Source organism: Mustela nivalis (genome assembly GCF_964662115.1).
Source record: "Mustela nivalis genome assembly, chromosome: 8".
Taxonomy (NCBI): Eukaryota; Metazoa; Chordata; class Mammalia; order Carnivora; family Mustelidae; genus Mustela; species Mustela nivalis.
Window position 1 is genome coordinate 22,817,316 of NC_139027.1, and position 12,881 is coordinate 22,830,196.

Below are 12,881 nucleotides of genomic sequence, written 5' to 3' on the forward strand. Positions count from 1 at the left end.
TTCTTTCATAGATCCACTGGTGGAGACCAGTCCCATACAAGGCCTTGAGTTCACCCAGTTGCTCCACATGGGGGCAGGACCAGGCCAGAGAAGGAAATAGGACTTTCTACCCTATTTCTATACAAGTGCAACTTGCTTCTCCAAGCTTTCTTTTTAACTTCTGTATTCAGTGTGTAGGGAATGATCGTAGAAAGTTACTAGCATATGTGATCAACCAACTGAAGCCATGGTGTTAGCCATGACTCTTAATTGCTGATGTATGCCAGAATCCCTTGTGCCCCTTTCTAGAAATATTGATGCTCGTGCCTCTTCTCAAGACAAATTAAAATCAGAATCACTGTGCATGGGACTAAGCCGTATAGATTCTGTAGAAGGTGCAGTTCTGATTTGTACCCCCAAGGCTTGAGACCTATCATACTAATGGCTCCAAGTCCAGGTGTTCTAGAGAGGACTAGCATTTTAGTCGTTGCTTCAATAGTACTACTCACGGGGATGATACATATGGTGCCTCCAGGCATAGCCAGTGGGACTGGTATTTTGGGGCCGTAGAGGAACACAAGCAGTCACTTTGAGAACAGAAATTGCTAACCTTGGTTATTCTTGTGCCCACCTCCACATAGCCCAGAGCAACCTGGAGGAAGGCCAGCCTTGGACCCCTTTGAGGGGCAGCCTAGGGGGTGGGGATAAAGCACTACCAGCACCTGCTCTGCCTGTCACCTAGCTTAATCCTCACAACAACCTCATGAGGCGCACCCATTATTACCATTTACAGATAGGAAAGCTGAGGCTCCTAGAGATTCACAAACTTGCCTAAACTCACACAGCGGGAGGGAGTGACCTCCATGCACACGTTAACACCCTGACAGCACTGTGCTCAAAGAACACCAACCTGCATGACTATTCCCGGGGGCAGGTGCCCTGGAAGTAGGCCCCTGACAAGCCTGGGTGTGAGTTTTAAGGCTTTTAAAAATTAGCTTTAAAGCCTCTGAATGGCTCTCTCTTTTTAGTGTAAATCACCCAGACATTAAAGCCCTTATTGTATATTTATTAGTGTGTTATTCAGACCAAGGGGAAAAAGAGAAAAACCGACAATCTGAATGACTTTGAAAGGGAGAAAATGCTGGGCCTGAAATTAAATCATTGTGACACTGCCACTCGAGGGCATCAATTTCAATAAATGATCACCTTTTTTATTCCCTATCCCGTTTATCACATAGGCCGGATGGAGAACTTTGGCTGAAGCATGCTGAATGCCATGGGCCCCTGCTTGCCCCGCGCTGGCCAGACCTGCCCACTGCCATGGGCCGACAGCTCAGCAGTTGGGCACCTTTTCAGAAGCAAATGCCTCGTGGCATCTTTCCACGTGGCCCTGCCCGGAGCCGAAACCCCGCTCAGCATGCTGAGTCCAGCCGGTCTTTTTACAGGACAATTCGTGGTTCTGTATGTGGGCAGCAGAAGGTCTCTGTGCCAGGAGGGGTCACTGTCCTGTGAGCCAGACTGGGGACCCTGGTGTGCGGAAAATCATTTCCTGCCACCTCAGCCCTCAGTGGTCCCCTGAGGTGAGGAGGCTGCCATGGCAGGATATGGAAGGGGACAGACTACAGGGGGAATCTCTGGTTTGGATGTGAGAATCTGAGGCCAGGAGGAGCTGCAAACGGGTAGGGTTGCTGGGACTGATACGGCGCCTCGGAGCCCACAAGTAAATACTGCTTTGGATTAAATTACTTGGGCAGGTCTCCCATCAGGATGGTTCTCGTGAAAGCTAGGATCTTTGGTCAGACTGATGGGTTTAAATAAACGTGGCAGCCTTGTGGGTACCCAGCATGGACATGGGTTTTTCTTCACCCAGGGAGGGGGGGCTGCAGATTTTTTTTTTTTAAAGATTTTATTTATTTATTTGACAGAGAGAAATCACAAGTAGATGGAGAGGCAGGCAGAGAGAGAGAGAGAGGGAAGGCAGGCTCCCCGCCGAGCAGAGAGCCCGATGCGGGACTCGACCCCAGGACCCTGAGATCATGACATGAGCCAAAGGCAGCGGCTTAACCCACTGAGCCACCCAGGCGCTCCGGGGCTACAGATTTTAAACCAAGGGCAATGAGTTTGAGGATTTCTTGATGCAGCTGTTCAGCCAGAAGACAGACAGACGGGAGTACAGGAGGGCGGGCTCTGGAGGGCAGTCATGGGCGTGGGTCCTGGCGTGGCCGGCAGCCTGCCCTTTGTCCATCACATCACGTCATGCCTCTGGACCTTGGCTTCCTCCCCCATCAGGACACTGACAGAGAAAGAACTCACACCTCCTCTGAGGGTAGGGGTTAAAAAGATCCTGCAGAATGGTGAAGCTCTGTGCTGAGGGGAACCTTGTTTCTCTGCCCCCTTCTGGAAAAAACCTTTGTTTGTGCTATGCAACGGCCCTAACAGCTTTTCCTGGCTCAAGCTCAAGTCTCACCAAATCCTTTAGGTTTAAAACATCTTTTCAAGTATTAGTAATTCAAATGATTAGCAACTTCTATCCCCTCAGGGCCCAATTCTTCCCTCCACACACTGTAGTTCTGGTCACACATAATCAAGTCCCCAGACACCAGGGGATGCTGGAGAAAGCCGTGTGCTTGGAGAGGAAGTAAGACTTGTGGGTGTCTGGGAAGGAGGGGTGAAGGCACTCCTACAGACCCCAGCCCCTCAGCCCCTGAGTTTGTGGTCCTGAGCCTAGGAGGGCACTGACTTCCCGCCACCAACGGCTGCCACTTGCTCCTTTGAAATCTTTCTCTGCAGAAAGGCAGGGCAACGCAGAGCTCAGCTCAGCTTCTGACTCTTTCTGGGACCCCATTTAAAGCCGACTCCCAAGTATGGGCTGAGTCTTCCTTACTGGACCAGATGCTCCTAGAAAGTCATGGCCATGCCATGCTCAGCTGCGTATTCCCAACACCTATTGATGGGAGGCTGCTGGTCCACGGATCGAGGCACTGAAAACCATCTAGTGAAGCATCTCGCATGTGCCAAGTACGTACTGCTACAGCCGGCACAGTGCAGACCATTGTCCTCACGCCATCTCACAGCTCACCCTTAAAGAGGGATCATCATATTCGTCCAGTGCACAGGGACTTCGTGACCTCCGACTTCTAGTTAAGATATCCCAGGCCTGCTGGATTCTGGGGTCAGCAGGGCCGGGCTGTTGGACAGAGCTTTTCTCCGCTTCCTTGCTCCTGCGGCCATTCTGGCAGGAGAAATGAAAGCAGATGAGCAGACCGGGCACTCATCACGGTGTGTCCCCTGGGGGACCCCGGCCGAAGCCAGGCTGCCTTGGCAGACGCGGTTGCTCGTGCCCCGTGATTCAGGAGACCTCGTGCATGTGGCTGTTTTCTAGGCGACAAGGAAGGGAGCAGCTGCTGGTCCTCCCCGACTGCCTTCCCCTGCCTCCAGCATCTCCGGGCAGGCTGCTGCTCCCCTGGCGCATCTCGTGCTCACGACTCGGTTTCTGGGGAACTCAGTGGCCTCAGGCTTGTCCTGCCTCAGCCCACTCCTATGAGTCAAGTTTTCCACGGCCAGCTGTGTAGGACAGCCTCCTCCCGTGTTACTACGATCGCTGAATGTTGTTTTGCAAACGGGAATCCCCAAGCAACCATGATCCGTCTGTTTTTATCCTCACTGTCATCAGCACCAGGCTTTAACCGTGTTCCCCTCTCCACGTGGAGCACTGTGTTGCTGGGTTATCTCTGACCTTAAAGGGAGTGAGCTTCAGGGAGGCAAAGGCTTCTCCAGATCTCAAAACCAAAGGTTTCTTGAGATGGGCCCTGACCCCATTATCCAAGAGGAGATGAGTCTCCGTCCTTTCTGAGGCCCAGTTCTAAGCAGAACAGAGCAGACTAGGGTATTAAATAATGGCCTCTCACATTTGCATCCTGCTTCGTGTGGAAAACCCTTTATCACATTGACCCCACAGCACCACAGGAGCAAAGCTGCCATCTTCATCCCCATTTCACAGATGGGGGAACTGAGGCTTGGTAGGGAGTAGGATTTACCTGAAGTCACAGAGCTCATTCATGAACATCCTCCTAGGGACCATCAAAGGCTGGCCCTCTGTATCTCCGGCATTGGTGCAGTCCCCAACATATAGGAAGTACCCAGTGAATCACGCTTCCCTAACTGACTGCTGAATGGGACCCTGGGACCCAAATCAGGGCATCAATTGCAAGCATACTAGTTTTTCTTCCTCACCACCATGGTCTAAGTGAGCTCTTCCGGCAATGGGTAAAAATAGTCTGAAGCCAGGCCAGCAGGGTTTAGACACCTCCCCTGTACCCTGTCTAGCTGATGACCTCAGAGAAGGTTATCTGACCCCACTGCATTCCCTCATCTGTGAAATGGAAGATAGTAACGGTACCTGAGTCTCTGTGTTACCAAGTGTTAAATAAGAAAATGCACACAAAGGGCACAGCATTGACCAGTCAGCGCATCTAGAGAACGTTTATGTGTCAGTAGTAGTTACTGTCATTCGAGCATGGACACTGGGCCTTATACATCTTTGCAACCCAGGTTGGCACACAGACGTGAGTATAGGGCTCAAAACACCCGTTGACCAACACTGACACGCATCCCATAGGATGCGGCCTCAGTCCCCACCCCTGTGAATTGACAAGGTTGAACCAGGTGCATTTCGGTGTTCCTCCCAGCTCCAAAATGTTCTAGCTAGTTCTGTGGTTCTCAGTGGGGGAAATTTTGCCCCATAGGGGACATGTGGCAATGTCTGGAGATACTTTTGTTGCTGTAACCAGGGAACGTACTCCTGGCATCAAGTAGGTAGAGGCCTGGGAAGCTGGGAGCCAGGCTCAGGACAGCGCCCCCTAAAGGAATTCTCTGGTCCCGGATGTCAACAGTGCAGAGGCTGAGCAACCCCAACCCAGCTCAAAGCAAATGCTGGGGGCCCTGTGAGGTACTGGACGAGTGCCCGTGCCCTGCAGCTTGCTGAGATGCCTGGGGCAGCGGAGCATCCTGGCCTGGCCTTCAGCTGCTGCCTTCTTCCCTCACTCCATCGATTCTGCTTGAGGTGGAGAGGTTGGCGCCAGCAGCTTTAGTTTCAGTTTGGAATCATTCCTGCTCATCCTCAAGCTCCAAGATGGCTCTGCCAGGGCGGGGCGAGAGCATCTCTGCCCGGGGTTGCATGAAGCCCAGCCCAAGGCGAAGCCCCTGTAGAAGGAGGGCAGCCCCAGGCAGAGCCATCAAGTCAGCGGGCTTGCCCCAGCACACCTGCTTCCGCTCTCCTGCCTCAACTCCCACTCTTGAGGGAACAGGCCAACTCAGGCGATGGGAATGTGACACAATGGCCAGGAGGGTGGACCTGGAGACTGATAGCGATGGTGGCCTCACAGCCTGCCCACACAGTGCTGCCTTCCTCTCCTTATTCTCACTCTCTGGGAGGGCACATGCCCCCTGTGCTCATCTGTCTGGACGCACCAAAGAAACTAGATCACCTCTTTTTGCAAGATTCCATCACTGTCCATGTCCTTTTTTCTGACCCCACTCTTTTGCCCTGAATTCCTGCTGAGAAGCTATGTGTTTCCTGGAAAGTACAGGAATGAGGAAAGGGGAGAAAATTCTGGAGTCTACTTTGGGCCATATCACTTCCTATTTCCACTCCCTGCCTCGGTTTTCTCATCTGTTAAATGGTAACTCATGGAGTAGTTGCAAGCACGGGAAAGATAAAGATGGGAAACATCTTTGCAAGCCTCCAAGTCTAATGGTTCAGAGGAGCTCTGGTCTCCTGCCCACGCTATCAAGGGGACCAGGCTCTGCTAGTCAGGAAGCACTGAAATCTCTCTGGCACCCTCCCTTCACACCCATGCACATGCTCAGCCTGCAGTTCGGGGAGACTCTGTACTTCACCTCCACCTGTGACATCAACGGGTCCCAGTCCCCCACCGCACACTCGAACAGATGAACCACGTGAATCTCGGCAGCCCTGAGCAGCACTACTGGGTCTCTGCTGAATTCGGTGGGGCAAGAGTGCTGACTGCAGAAGTCAGAATAAAGTGCTCATGAGGCGGGGCCGATGCCTGTAGGATAACACCTCGGCTGAGGCCGGCACTCCCCTTGGACACAGGTGGGAGGCCTTCCCATCTGGGCTTTTCACAAGAAAGGAAGGCCATACTGGAGGGGAGTTTAGCCCAGAGGACAGCTCATCCAAAACAGTGGGTAGCCCAGACACCCAAAATTCCAAACTTCTGGTGAACCGAGCAAGAGGCACTTGGGGCTGGGACCCTCCCACAGAGCCCAGTGAGGCGTTTCAGAGACAAGAAGATGGCAGGTTTAGGTATGGGTACAGCACCCTTCTTGAAGCCAAGGCTTCAGTCCTGCTAGGACCATAGCAGCTTGCAATTCTTCGAAGCACAACTAAAGACAGGTGGGTCAGTAGTAGGAGAGCAGGGCAAAGACTTTCAAGAACTTAGTAAGGAGGCCATAGAGCTTTGTTGGAAAGTCAGTAACCAGGCAATCTCCCCTCCTGATCCAGCACGCTATGGAGGTGAAGAATGGGTAACACCACTGTTTGAATGGGACTTTTCTGAAGGGTTTCTTCTTAGAGAGAAGTTAAGTCTAAGCTTAGAAATTTGAGGTCTTTCTTCTGCAAATATGTCACAAAGAAAGATCTCTAACCTTGTTGATTATCTGAAGTGTTCAGATTGTGGGCCCCTCAAATCTGGGGTCTTATGATGGTATTTATTCTTGTGGAATAAGGAAAATAGGTATGCACACAGACACCCTGGTTCAAGTTTGCTTTCCAAAGTCACTACTTCTAGAGGGTCAGAGGATTGCTGAGTAAGCAATCGAGTATCTCCTGGAAGCTTGAGCTCACTGGCGTGGGCATCTGGTGTGACTTCAAGACCCTGTAAGCCTTAGAGGTTCTGGAACAAATCTTGTCCCAATCTCCATGAAACTGATACTGATGTGATGTCCCTGACCAGTTCTGCTCTGAGGTCCTGCACTCCTGTCGCACCTGCTTGGGTGCCTCCAATAGTTTGCTCTTTCCCTTCCTGCCAAAGTCCTGCTGATAAAACCCAGTTTCCAGCATATTAAATTACTTTCATTTTGGCCTTTTAACACTCCCCTTGGCTGTTTTCTTCTTGGCTCCATCTGTACTTTGGGAAATAAATATCTTTAACACCCGCTCATTAAATGCCCACTCTGCCAGCTGGTCTTCTGGCCTCTGGTAGGACCACGAGCCTGGGCGGTCAGAGGGCCCCACAGATCAGTGCCTGAGATACTACCTTGGGAATATTAGCAGTAATGGCCCAATCTGGATCCTACCCATTAAAGGACAATGGTGAGTTTTAAGTAGATGTCACAGACTCTGGAAATTTGCAGCCCAAAGCCAAATGGCCTTTTATAGAATCACTTTTGGACATGGGGAAGGACTTACCCATGCTTTCCCGGAGTGGGGACCAGGAGGATCTCTCTTCCAGGCTCGTTGTGTGGCAGCAGCTGGGCGACATACCTCCCAGAAGGCTGTAGATGCCTGTGCACGGAGACAGCCAGCCTGCAGTGCTCGCTGCTGCTCCTCATCCATGGGCTCAGGATGGTGTGCTTGGAGTTTGCGGAGGTGTTGAGGAGGAGGAAGGAGCCTGGCAAGAGACAGAGAAGGTGACTTTGCAGGTGTGTCCAGAGAGGAGGACCAGCACCATCTCTGTGGCTGGATATAGAGACCACTGGCACCCAAGCCAGTAATGCCGGAGGACTTTCTTACCTTCTTCACATACACCAGTCCTCCTTCCCTGTTCTAATACTATCTCTGTGAAAAGCAAAGCCTGAGGCAAGAGAATGGTAATTCAGGACTTGGGCTTTATAGTTTGGCAGACTAAGGTTCTGACTTTAGCTCCCCAACTTGCTAGTACTATGTCCTTGCGTCTCAAGTCTTCATCTGCAAGATGGGAGTGAAAACACCTATTCCAAAGGGTGGTTGTAAGGATCATGCGACATAAGTATAGAGAGTGCTTTACCCAGTTGTGTGTAGAGAGGACAGACCCTATTAAATAATCAATTATTTGACTTCCACTGTCGTCAAAGTAGAAATGATAGCTACAGATTCTTTGCCAGACTATAATGGGCACAACTAACGAGGTGTCACAGGAAACTGGAGAAAAATATGGGGGATTACCCATATCCCCAAAGAGTAACCAGCATCAGAAACCTAACCTAGGTGCTAAGACATTCTGCTGGACTTATATCCTGGTCTAGACGGATGGCTTCAACAGTCACTGACTCTATAAATGCACCAAGAGTGGAGCAAAGACATCAGTGCCATCTTGCCAATATCCATGTAAGGTATTTCCACACCCCATGAACCAGGGCACACTCCGGGGCATCTCAGGCCACCTAACAGGCCAGTTTCAAATAAAAGCTGACCTGAGCTCTCCATATTGCCTTCAAGCCAACTTGGCCTTCAATTTATGGTCAAGTCAGAGTTTCTCAGGAATGTATGGGTTGGCTCTACAGTCGCAAATAGTGCTGACAAGTTAAATGTTTCCTTGAGAGGTGGGTGGCTTGGAGAGGCAGCATTTGGGTCACACATTCATGGCTCCTGCTCCTTTGGTTACTGGATGGGTGATCTTGTGTGAAGCATTAACTTTCTTGGATTTCAGTTTCCTTGCTTATAAAACAGGGTGAAAAGGGTTGGCTGAACTCAATCAACTCTTAAGATCCATTTCAGCTCTTGAGTCTATGAGTCATGTGAATCTGTAACTGGTCTCCATAAAGAAAGCCCTACAAATCCCCCTGGTGCCATGCCTGTAGCAGAGTTTCCCTCTGGGGCAAGTCAAGCCTAATTCCAGTAGCACAGGCCAAGTGATCTATAAGAAACCTGTATCCATGGGGCTTACTGTCAGCATAAAAGCACAGCACCATTTTATTGTTTCAGGCATTCCTTCTGATGCATTAATTTTATTTGCCATACCTCCGCCTTGAAGTTTTGAGCCATTTGATGCTGCTTCTTTTGCAGTGGAAGCCTATTCCAAGATCCCCGACTCCTCGGCTGGGAATGAGCTAATGAGTGCTCAGTCGCCTACTGAAATCACTCCAGAGCCCTTCGAACTGGTCTCTTTCTACAGACAGCACAATTCACCACGTAGGGAAATGAGCTAGCAGTCAGGGGCAGAGAATGATGCAGATGAAAAGAAGGAATCCCTACTGGACCCGTTCTTCAAGGAGAAGGTTTTATGTCAGGAATTGGAAGATTTGCAAAATTCCGGAAGTAGAGAATTGTGACTTCCAGGTAACATCAGGGTGAGGTCAGCACAAGACTGTATCTAAGTGGGACTGGGGTCCTGGGGTTAGCACTGGAGACTGAAACCTCTGTGATTGCTGGAAAGTTTCAGACATGGCAGATGGGCCAGTGAAAAGTGCTCTACAAACCTCAATAAATAATCTACATTATGACCCTGTTTTACAATGGGAGAGAGATTCTCATCACAGAAGTAGAAGAAATAATAAATAAATATAGAATAAAAATAAATACATACATAAATAAATAAAAATAGAATAAAAAACTCAGAATTAGAAAGGACTTAAAGATCATCTAATAGGAAGCCCTCACCTACCTAGAGAAGCAGACTGCAGGTCAGAGTGGGGAAATGACTTGTCTAACATCTTGATATGAAACTCCAGACCAGAGTCCAGGTGTTGGGATTTCTAACCAGAGCTCTTTTCGTTGTATCTTTCTCATTATCCTATCATATCCCTTATCCTAAAATACGAGGAGGGTGCGTTGTGGCCAAGCTTTATGGCTTAGACACTCAGAGGAGGAAAAAGAGAGAAAGGCAGATAGCTGGATGCTGGATCGAATCCATTTTTCACTGGCTCTTTTGCTCGCTCTTTCTTGCCCTCAAATTTCATTTACTGGATGCCAATGTCGAGCAAACATCCAAGCACTGGCTCTGTCCTGGGGACACAGACATAAACCAGACACAGTTCTGGAACTCTGGGTCCATAGGGGGATGAGGGCCCGGGAAGAACAGCCATCAACAGGAGAGCTTATAAAGTCGTAAGACACATACAAGGGAAGCACTTTCAGAGGCTGTGGGAAGAAGACATTAGGTTCAGGTAGGAAGACTCATAAAGCAGATGATCTCTGAGCTAGATCTTAAAGGGAGAGAAAGACAAAGATATTGGCAGAACTGGCCATGTGGAACCTGAGAGAAGAGGAGAAAAGGCATAAATGTAGGAAGTGCGTAGGCACACTGGGTCACAGCGGGACAGCTGAACACGAGGCTGGGGTATAAGCAAGGGGAGGGCAGTGGGGTTGGGAGCAGATCCTACAGGACTTCTAATTCCTGGCTGAAGGTATTCAACTTTTTTTTGGAAGAGCTTTTTGAGGAGGAGAGTGAGGTCGTCAGAGCAGTGCTTTAGGAAGATGAATCTGGGATGGTGGTGGAAAGGAGCCTACTGACCCGACCTCGTCCTATAGCACCAGTCACACGGGGAAAGCGTGTAGTTAAATGCCAGTGGGGCGTGTTTAGAGCGTTACTTTTTAAAGCAGAAGTGCCATGTGGGGGACGGACTCTGGGATCGACAGGGGTTTCCAACACTTACATGAGTGGGTCTGTCCACAGCAGGTGAGAATCCTGGAAGCATCTCTGGGGGCAGAGTCTTGCTCCGGAGACTTTGGGGCACAGTCTGGGGTTAGGATGGAGCCAGCCTGTCACACAGAGGGGAGTAACTACCGGACCCTGGTCTGACACCCTACTCTGATGTTTTCAAGTGGATGAAAAGTCATACTGAAATCCAGTTTGGGAGCTGTGGAGGGAAGGAATGTGAGGAAGAGAAAGGCAGTGTTTTCCTTCTTCTTAGAAGGATTACGTGCATGTGTGCAGACACATCCCCAGGGGAAACTCAAGTTCCCAGCGGGAGAAAAATCAAGCTGAATCAGGGACTAAGTTTGGGGCTCCCCCTGCACCACTGTTTCTCCCTCCTGGGTTTGGGAGCACATGTGGATTCTGTCCTAATTCAGTAGCTCAATAATGGGACTCTTTCAAAGTTGACTGGAAGATGGATTATTTTTCCAGTTCTAATATGTGAGATGATGTTTATATGAATTTTATTTTGTGCAACTGGGCTATCAATAAAAGCCTGAGCTTAAAGTATTTTCACTGTCAATGAAACTCTAGTTGAGAGCTATCTCTTCATCAGCAGCTTTCCTCTTTCCAAAAAAAAAAAAAAAAAAAAAAAGGAAAAAATACATTTCATAAGCTCCTTGGGATATTGTCAGTATAAATCTTTTAAAGTCAGTGAGCATTTCTGTCTCCCCTCCCTCTTTTCCGTTTCCTGTTTATTTCGCTCAGAATAGCTTGGGGCTACTCAGAGGCTCCTGGGGTCCCTTCTAATTAAGAAGGATGGTCTGGCAGCTCACAGACCCTCCCCCAAGGTGGGCCATGGGGGAGTGGAGAAGCAGATCAAAGAGTGAGCCTTGCTTAGATGGTGCTGCGATCCTGTTTCCCTCACTAGCGGATCATGTTGTTATGTTCCATGGTTAAGTATGAAATGGTTATTAGTTTTTTTTTTACCTCAGTCACCAATATAGGGATATGTAGCTCTTATCACGGTCAGCGGGGTGCAAATTACGGGCCAGAAACCAAGGGGCGTGAACCTTGGAGTCAGACAGACTCATTCATATCCAGGCTCTGTGTCTGTCTGGTTCTAAGCTTCAGACAAATGATTTAAACTCTTTAAACACTAGTTTGCTCGAGTGTAATGTGTCTAGCCTCTGTCATGTGGCTGTTGTAGAGATTAACACATGTGACATGGCCAGTGCGGTGCCTAGCCTCTGTGGGTCTGTGAGAGATGTCGATTTTTTGCTTTGAGGGGTGTCTTCATGGGAAGCTCCTTGTAGCTATTCCTAAACTCACTGTCAGAAGGACTGAATCAGGAGGACTAACTCTGCCACGACCAAGCCTCCTTTGTAAAATGAAAGAGTTGAATAGATCTCACTAAGGACCCTCCCAGCTCCAAGCTGTCAGTAATTCTATCTGCCTGCCTAGAATATGGTCAGTCTAAAGGAATCATGTGAATCCCCCAAGTCCCCAAATCCCAATGGCTTTGCCTCTTTGGCAGTTCTATAGCAACAGTTTCAATTGGTTGGCCGAATTCTCTGTGAACTCTGATTTCCTGCCCTGCTTCTTCTCTTCCGATCTCCACAAACACATCCCTGGGAAGGGCTCCTAAACTCCCGTCATCTGTTTCTGTAGACGCTTCTGCTACAAGGCTGGTACCACCTCCAAATATCTGGTATTGAACACAATGCCTGCTACAGGGAAGGTACTCACTGACTTCAATGAGTCAACGTAATATATGCACGTGGCCCGAAGTCAGACAGTCCAGAATGGTTCATAATCATAATTTTCTCAAAGCTATCCCTCAATCTTGCTCCTCTCCCCAAGTCCTGGAAACATAATTTAAGGATTTCTCATTTCTTTGGTGTCCTCCCTCAGGATTCTAAATATGGCGATCATCCTGTTACTTGTGGATGCAACAACTTTCAGGCTTACATCCAGGGGACAGTTAGAAAAATGGTACTCTCCCCCTTCTAATTCTTTATTTCTTAAATCCTGTTTTACTTTTTTATTACTTGCCTTTTTAATTTTCCATCACAATTGTATTACTTTATTCATCCACTTTATACACCATTCCGTTGGCTCTCCTCACTAGAAGATGGCTGTTAGTCCTTCTGTCCTTGTCCATGTCCACCTCGTGTGTCAGCTGGGCTTTTCCTCACATTGTCAACATTGCCCAAGAGCGATTAAGTCTTGTGTTTAGTTTACAGGTTGATATTAAACCTTGACGATCAGTAAGCAGAACTTTTACACTGATGTACATATATTTCTCCAGTGCAGTGAAGAAGGGTT

The 12,881-nt window shown here is 49.0% G+C and overlaps 1 protein-coding gene across 1 annotated transcript in view; it reads right to left on the reverse strand.

The window, feature by feature from the left end:
* Window positions 1-12,881, reverse strand: part of ALK (ALK receptor tyrosine kinase) — a 679,199-nt gene that overhangs the window by 305,428 nt on the left and 360,890 nt on the right. The window contains exon 4 of the mRNA XM_082744992.1: window positions 7,409-7,610. Within this exon, the coding sequence (XP_082601118.1) occupies window positions 7,409-7,610 (202 nt within the window). The remainder of the gene's footprint in view (window positions 1-7,408; window positions 7,611-12,881) is intronic.